Below are 8,110 nucleotides of genomic sequence, written 5' to 3' on the forward strand. Positions count from 1 at the left end.
TACTGCTAGTAGTTGATAAAGGAGATGGAATATAGATTTAGTATGAATATTTATTCAACACTACGACTGTTTCGACCCATCCTGCATCTGTGTTTATATAAGTAGATAAATAGCAAAAAAAAAACTCAATTGAATAACATTCTTTATTTAAAATCACTCTACAATTGTTTTGATACATTTTTACACCTGTAGTACATAGGTGAGATGGCATTCATTCCATTTTGTATTTATGTGTCTGTTTGTCTGTCCAACTGTCTATGTATGTATGTATGTATGTGTCTATCTATCTATCTCTATCTGTTTATCTATCTATCTATCTGTATGTCTGTCTGTCTGTCTGTCTGTTTGCCTATCTATCTGTATGTCTGTCTGTCTGTTTGCCTATCTATCTATCTATCTGTCTGTCTGTCTGTTTGCCTATCTACCTATCTATCTATCTGTCTATCTGTCTGTCTGTCTGTCTGTCTGTCTGTCTGTCTATCTATCTATATCTTCATCCATCCATCCATCTATCTATCTGTCTGTCTGTCTGTCTATCTGTCTGTCTGTCTGTCTGTCTGTCTATCTATCTATATCTTCATCCATCTATCCATCTATCTATCTGTCTGTCTGTCTGTCTGTCTGTCTATCTATATCTCCATCCATCTATCTATCTGTCTGTCTGTCTGTCTGTCTGTCCTTCTATTTACCTGTCTCTCTGTCCATCCCTCTGTCTGTCTTTCTGTCCTTCTATCTACTTGTCTGTCTATCTGTCTGTTTGTCCATTCTTCTGTCTACCAGTCTCTCTATCCATCCCTCTGTCTGTCTGTCTGTCCTATCTACCTGTCTGTTTGTCCATCCTCCTGTCTGCCTGTCCATCCCTCTATCTATCTCTCTTTCTGTCCATCCTTCCATCTTCTTGTCTGTCTATTTATCAAATTATTAAATCACCTCCTCAATCAATCAATCAACCATTAACCATTCTCTCCCTTTGTCTCATTCCAGCCTACAGGATTCATGAATCACTCAATCCCTTACTCTTCAATCGAGGACATCCACATTATATCCCGCTGGGATGCGGGACACAAGTTTTGTATTCGTATTACCATCCAAGATGGTTCTCTCTTACTTCAGGTTAGTTACCACACTTTCTTTTTAATCTTTTAACTGTTGTTATGTATGTGTGTATGTATATATATGATGGCTGCCCCCTCGTTATCGAGTATGGCCATTGCACGAAACTTAATCAATGTTGTTATCGTGCAATGCCTGTGCAAAAAGATTTTTTTTTAAGTGAGGAAAGGCTGTGCACTGAGTCAATCCCACTCACTAAGCAACAGCAGCCATAATCCGAAAAGAAGAACAAGTCAACATCATCGGTAACCACTGAGCCGTTATCCCAGTTATATAAATACATATGTTAATAAATATATATATACATATATACGACAGGCTTCTTTCAGTTTCCGTCTACCAAATCCACTCACAAGGCATTGGTCGGCCGGGGGCTATAGCAGAAGACACTTGTCCAAGATACCACGCAGTGGGACTGAACCCGGAACTATGTGGTTGGTTAGCATGCTACTTACCACACAGCCACTCCTGTGCCTATTTATAGTTCCCACTGTATAGTTCCCTGAAGGATTCCACTGTATAGTTCCCTGAAGGACTCACCCATATACTTCCCTGAGGAACTTAATTGCACAGTTTCCCGAAGAACTTAGTTGCACATTTCCCCGAGGAACTTAGCTGTGCAGTACCCTGAAGAAATCTCCTGCGTAGTTTGCCTGAGGGTCTCCACTGAGAATTGAAGTCTCCTCAGAGAGCGAGAGATCCATTAACTGTAACTGTTTGACTTCTATCTTTCAAAAAGTCAATCAGCCACTCCCTTAGGTTTCTAATGATACCAAAGTCATGCAGTTTGTGACATATCTATTTCTTTACTACCCACAAAAGGCTAAACACAGAAGGGGCAAACAAGGACAGACAAATGGATTAAGTCGATCACATCGACCCCAGTGCGTAACTGGTACTTAATTTATCAACCCTGAAAGGATGAAAGGCAAAGTCGACCCCGGCGGAATTTGAACTCAGAACGTAGCGGCAGACGAAATACTGCAAAGCTTTTCGCCAGGCGTGCTAATGTTTCTGCCAGCTCGCCGTTTGTGACATATCAGCCCATGACCAACTTTGTTGAAGTCTTAGACAAAGTTGGGACAAATCACATCCACTTTTGAGTGCTTGAGCTGTTGTTTCAGTCCCCAGTCAAAATGGTGTGATAACTGTATAAGGCAGAGTATTTTTGTTTGTAAGACTACAAAAGAGTTGTTGAGTTTACTCAATACTATCTTTTATTTACTTAAGTATTACTCTACCTTTGGTAGGCACATGGCCTAGTGGTTAGAGCACCGGACTCGCTGTCAAGGGATCGCTGGTTCGAATCTCAGACTGGGCAATGTGGTGTTTATGAGCGAAACACCTAAGCTCCACACGGCTCCGACAGAAGGTAATGGCGAACTTCTGCTGACTCTTTCGCCACAACTTTCTCTCACTCTTTCCTCCTGCATCTTGCAGCTCACCTGCGATGGACTGGTGTCCTGTCCAGGTGGGGAACCTATACGCCAAGGAAACCGGGAAACCGGCCTTTAATGAGCCTGGCATGGCTCAAGTAGGAACATTGTGGAAGCACATGGCCTAGTGGTTAGAGCAGCGGACATGCGGTCGAGGGATCACTGGTTTGAATCTCAGACTGGGCAATGTGGTGTTTATGAGCGAAACACCTAAGCTCCACGCGGCTCCAGTAGATGGTAATGACGAACCTCTGCTGACTCTTTCGCCACAACTTTCTCTCACTCTTTTCTCCTGCATCTTGCAGCTCACCTGCGACGGACCGGCGCCCGTCCAGGTGGGGAACTTATATGCCAAGAAACTGGGAAACCGGCCCTTATGAGCCAGGCATGGCTCGAGAAGGAACAAACAACCTTTGGTATTGAGTACTTTTTTTAAATATTGTATTTTTATTAACAATGGTACACACCCATATACATACATTTGTGTACATACCTATGTATAAGTGTATATGTGTATATATATTGTTTCTATATATGCTTTGGCACTCCGTCAGTTACGACGACGAGGGTTCCAGTTGATCTGATCAATGGAACAGCCTGCTTTTGAAATTAGCATGTAAGTGGCTGAGTACTCCACAGACATGCATACCCTTAATATAGTTCTCAAGGAGATTCAGCATGACACAGAATGTGACAAGGCTGGCCCCTTTGAAATACAGGTACAATTCATTTTTGCCAGCTGAGTGGACTGAAGCAATGTGAAATAAAGTGTCTTGTTCAAGGAGCACAACGTGTCGCCTGGAATTGAACTCACATCCTTACGATCATGAGTTGAATACCCTAACCACTAAGCCATATGGCTTTTGTATACGCATGCATATGTATACTGTGCACAAATGCATGTGTATGTATGCATGTATTTGCACTTGTGTCTGTAGGTGTGCATGTGTATAAATATAATATATATATATATATAGGCGCAGGAGTGGCTGTGTGGTAAGTAGCTTGCTCACCAACCACATGGTTCTGGGTTCAGTTCCACTGCGTGGTATCTTGGGCAAGTGTCTTCTGCTATAGCCTCAGGCCGACCAATGCCTTGTGAGTGGATTTGGTAGACGGAAACTGAAAGAAGCCCGTCGTATAAGAGTGGCTGTGTGGTAAGTAGCTTGCTCACCAACCACATGGTTCCGGGTTCAGTCCCACTGTGTGGCATCTTGAGCAAGTGTCTTCTGCTATAGCCCCGGGCTGACCAATGCCTTGTGAGTGGATTTGGTAGACGGAAACTGAAAGAAGCCTGTCGTATATATGTGTGTATGTATATATATATATATGTATGTGTATGTGTGTGTTTGTGTGTCTGTGTTTGTCCCCCTAGCATTGCTTGTCAACCGATGCTGGTGTGTTTACGTCCCCGTCACTTAGCGGCTCGGCAAAAGAGACCGATAGAATAAGTACTGGGCTTACAAAGAATAAGTCCCGGGGTCGATTTGCTCGACTAAAGGCAGTACTTCAGCATGGCCGCAGTCAAATGACTGAAACAAGTAAAAGAGTAAAGAGTAATGACACACACACACACACACACACATATATATATATATACAGACACACACACACACATACACAGACATATATATATATATTTTCATTTAGAGATAGATATAACTTGGCTAGTAGGTATTTAAAATAGAAACTCTTTTTTATATGGTGGGATGAAGGGGCCTACTATCTCTAAATGAAAATATATATTTCTTCATTGAGAATAATTCGAACCCCTGTGATGCTGGAATTTTTATTCCCTAACAAATAAAATTAAATATATATATATATATATTAATAAAAGGAATTCCAGCCTTGTCTGATTTTCACGTTTTATTTACAATCTTATAATGATATAATATAATCTTTATATATAAAAGTGAAGTTGTGTGTCTGTCTCCTACGATTTAGATTCCTAACTACTCCCACATTTTGCGGTGCAGTTTAACCAAAAGCGGGTATCTTATAGTCGTGATTCATATCGAGCCCTTCTGGGTATTAGCGCGCATCTATGATGAGTTTACGATTTAAAAAAAAATTTACCATCATTTTTTTCCATTTTAATGCATTTCTTCGCTATTATATAAGGGAAGTAACTCTCTAAAAATGTCTACGATGAGTCAACGATTTAAAAAAAATTTACCATCATTTGTTTTCCATTTTTAATGCATTTTTTTGCTATTTTTTTGCTATAACTCTAATAATGCTTATATAGTTATTTCCCTTACAAACCCGAGCAACGCTGGGAGATACTGCTAGTATATATATGTATATATATGTGGGCACGTAACAAACACCATCCGATCGTGGCCGTTCGCCAGCCTCATCTGGCACCTGTGTCGGTGGCACATAAAAACACCATCCGAGCGTGGCCGTCTGCCAGCCTCGTCTGGCACCTGTGTCGGTGGCACATAAAAACACCATCCGAGCGTGGCCGTCTGCCAGCCTCGTCTGGCACCTGTGTCGGTGGCACATAAAAAACACCATCCGAGCGTGGCCGTTCGCCAGCCTCGTCTGGCACCTGTGTCGGTGGCACATAAAATCACCCACTACACTCTCGGAGTGGTTGGTGTTAGGAAGGGCATCCAGCTGTAGAAACACTGCCAGATCTGACTGGCCTGGTGCAACCTTTGGGCTCCCCAGACCCCAGTTGAACCGTCCAACCCATGCTAGCATGGAAAGCGGACGTTAAATGATGATGATGATATATATATATATATATATATATATATATATATATTAATAAAAAGAATTCCAACCTTGTCTGATTTTCACGTTTTATGTACAATCTTATGAAATAATATAAGATAATACAATATAATAGAATAAAATAAAATAATAGAATGTTAAATGTTCATTCTGATTGAACTAGTACTTTCATGCATTAAATTCTGCAATCTTCAGGTTCATGTAGTAGTGTTGACAGTCATGCTTCACAATTTTTGACTATCAAAAATTTCCACAGTCAAAAATTGTGAAGCGTGACTGTCACCACTACTACATGAACCTGAAGATTGGAAAATTTAATGCATGAAAGTACTAGTTCAATCAGAATGAACATTTAACATTCTACTATTTTATTTTATTCTATTATATTATATTATCTTATAATATATCATAAGATCGTAAATAAAACGTGAAAATCAGACAAGGTTGGAATTCCTTTTATTAATATATTCTATACACAATCACACACACCCGTATCTCTCTCTCTCTCTCTCTCTCTCTCTCTCTCTCTCTATATATATATATATATATATATATATATATATAAAGAATGCGAGGGAGAGAGAGGGAGGGAGGGCGAGATGGGACAGCCATCTGAACAATGTGGAATGAGGGCCTGGTTCTTTCAATCAATAAAGGTCCATTGACGTCAGAGCAGTCAGGCTGGTAGGCTTCCTGAGACATAGTACCTGGGAACCAGATCAAGGTCACGGTCAGTCGTGACAGTTCATACACCCTGACACATGCCTAGCATTGTTGTTTTTTTAACATTGTCTAGACTGTGATGCTAGTGGCAGTGGTGAGGGTGGTAGTGTTGATATGCTGGTGGTGTTGTTGGTAGTGGTGGTGGTTTTGGTGTTAATGGTAGTGGTGGTGTTGTTGGTGGTAGGGTGGTGGTGTTGATGTTAGTGGTGGTGGTTTTGGTGTTAGTGGCAGTGGTGAGGGTGGTGGTGTTTTTGGTAGTGGTGGTGGTTTTGGTGTTAGTTGTGTTGTTGGTGGTAGTGGTTCTGGTGTTGATGTTAGTGGTGGTGGTTTTGGTGTTAATGGTAGTGGTGTTGTTGGTGGTGTTGATGTTAGTGGTGGTGGTTTTGGTGTTAGTGGCAGTGGTGAGGGTGGTGGTGTTGTTGGTAGTGGTGGTGGTTTTGGTGTTAGTGGTGTTGTTGGTGGTAGTGGTTCTGGTGTTGATGTTAGTGGTGGTGGTTTTGGTGTTAATGGCAGTGGTGAGGGTGGTGGTGTTGATATGGTGGCAGTTTTGTTGGTAGTGGTGGTTTTGGTGTTTGTGGTAGTGGTGGTGGTTTTGGTGTTAGTGGTGTTGTTGGTGGTAGTGGTTCTGGTGTTGATGTTAGTGGTGGTGGTTTTGGTGTTAATGGCAGTGGTGAGGGTGGTGGTGTTGATATGGTGGCAGTTTTGTTGGTAGTGGTGGTTTTGGTGTTTGTGGTAGTGGTGGTGGTTTTGGTGTTAGTGGTTGTGGTGTTGTTGGTGGTAGTGGTGGTGGTTTTGGTGTTAATGGCGGTGGTGTTATTGATATGGTTGTAGTGTTAGTGGTGGTGGTGTTGATATTAGTGGTGGTGGTTTTGGTGTTAGTGGCAGTTGTGTTGGTGGTAGTGGTGGTGATGCTGATGTTGGCTGGAGGTTGGTGTTGGTGTTAGTGGTGGTGTTGTTGTTGTTGGTAGTGTATTGGAGACGGTGAGGGTGGTATAAGCTGTTGTTTAGCCCAAGGTTAGTTCTGACTGAACAGGCAACTGATCGTGTGCATTGATCAGCCATGACCATCCTGTCATTTTTAACGGATCTTTTTTAAAAGAAGGCCAGATTTTTCTAGTTAACTAAATAATTTGAAACTTCGTATACTGGTAGAATGTGTCAAAAGAAAACATTAATTTCAACTAGTTTTTTTGAGAAAAATGTGTTTTATAAGTTTAAACGTAGTTTAAATCTGCAAATTTTAACCAATCGTATTGTCTGTTTTGATCTGAAATTATTAGCTGCATAGTGTTACTGTGACGTAGACAGCTATTTTGTGAAAATTTTAAACAGCGTGAGTAAGAAGTAAGCAAACAGCTGTGGTAGATGTGGTTATCATGGCAGTGGTGGTGGTGTAGTGGTGACAGTGGATGTGTATGATGGCAGCAATTATAGTGTTGGTGTTTTTGTAGAGGTGGTGGCGGCAGTGGATGATGATGATAGTAGTAGTGGCATTGATTATGTTAGGATATCTCAGTGGTGGTTGTGAATATGATTCTGATATTGATAGTCTTTGCATTGAGGTGGTGGCAGAGTCAGAGTAAATAATAAGAGCCCAGTTAACACAAAATTCTTAAATTTCGGAGATCATAAGATAGAGAGCAAGAAGTTAAAAGTTCCAATACTGGCCCAATTCCTACACCCCAGATTCTTCAACTATTTTATAAGAAAGGGGTTAATGGCAGGTTAGGGATTCAGCTTAAAAATAAATTGTATAACAAAAAATACATAAATGAATTACTGCTCCAACGATGTAATTTTAGTATGTGTGTATGTATGTATGTATGTATGTATGTATGTATGTATGTATATGTGTGTGTGTGTGTGTGTGTGTGTGTATATGGATCAAAACAGTTTGATTCAAATTCTGTGGTACTTATATATTCATACATACATATACATGTAGATGTATATAACATATATATATATTGTATGTAAACATCTTTTATATATAATGTGATGATGATGCATCTATAATACACACACATTATAAATATATACACATATATGCATATGCGTTAGAATATGTGTGTATAGGTGTATATATATACATA

General features: G+C 40.5%; 1 protein-coding gene across 2 annotated transcripts in view; it reads left to right on the forward strand.

The window, feature by feature from the left end:
• Window positions 1–968: 968 nt before the first annotated feature.
• The window catches only part of LOC115226169 (C-Maf-inducing protein), a 116,177-nt gene continuing 109,035 nt past the window's right edge, over window positions 969–8,110 (forward strand). For both annotated transcript variants that reach the window (XM_029797166.2, XM_029797167.2), the window contains exon 1: window positions 969–1,113. In XM_029797166.2, coding sequence (XP_029653026.1) covers window positions 997–1,113 — 117 coding nt within the window. In that variant the 5' untranslated portion in view covers window positions 969–996. The remainder of the gene's footprint in view (window positions 1,114–8,110) is intronic.

This window comes from Octopus sinensis, linkage group LG29 (genome assembly GCF_006345805.1).
Source record: "Octopus sinensis linkage group LG29, ASM634580v1, whole genome shotgun sequence".
NCBI lineage: Eukaryota > Metazoa > Mollusca > Cephalopoda > Octopoda > Octopodidae > Octopus > Octopus sinensis.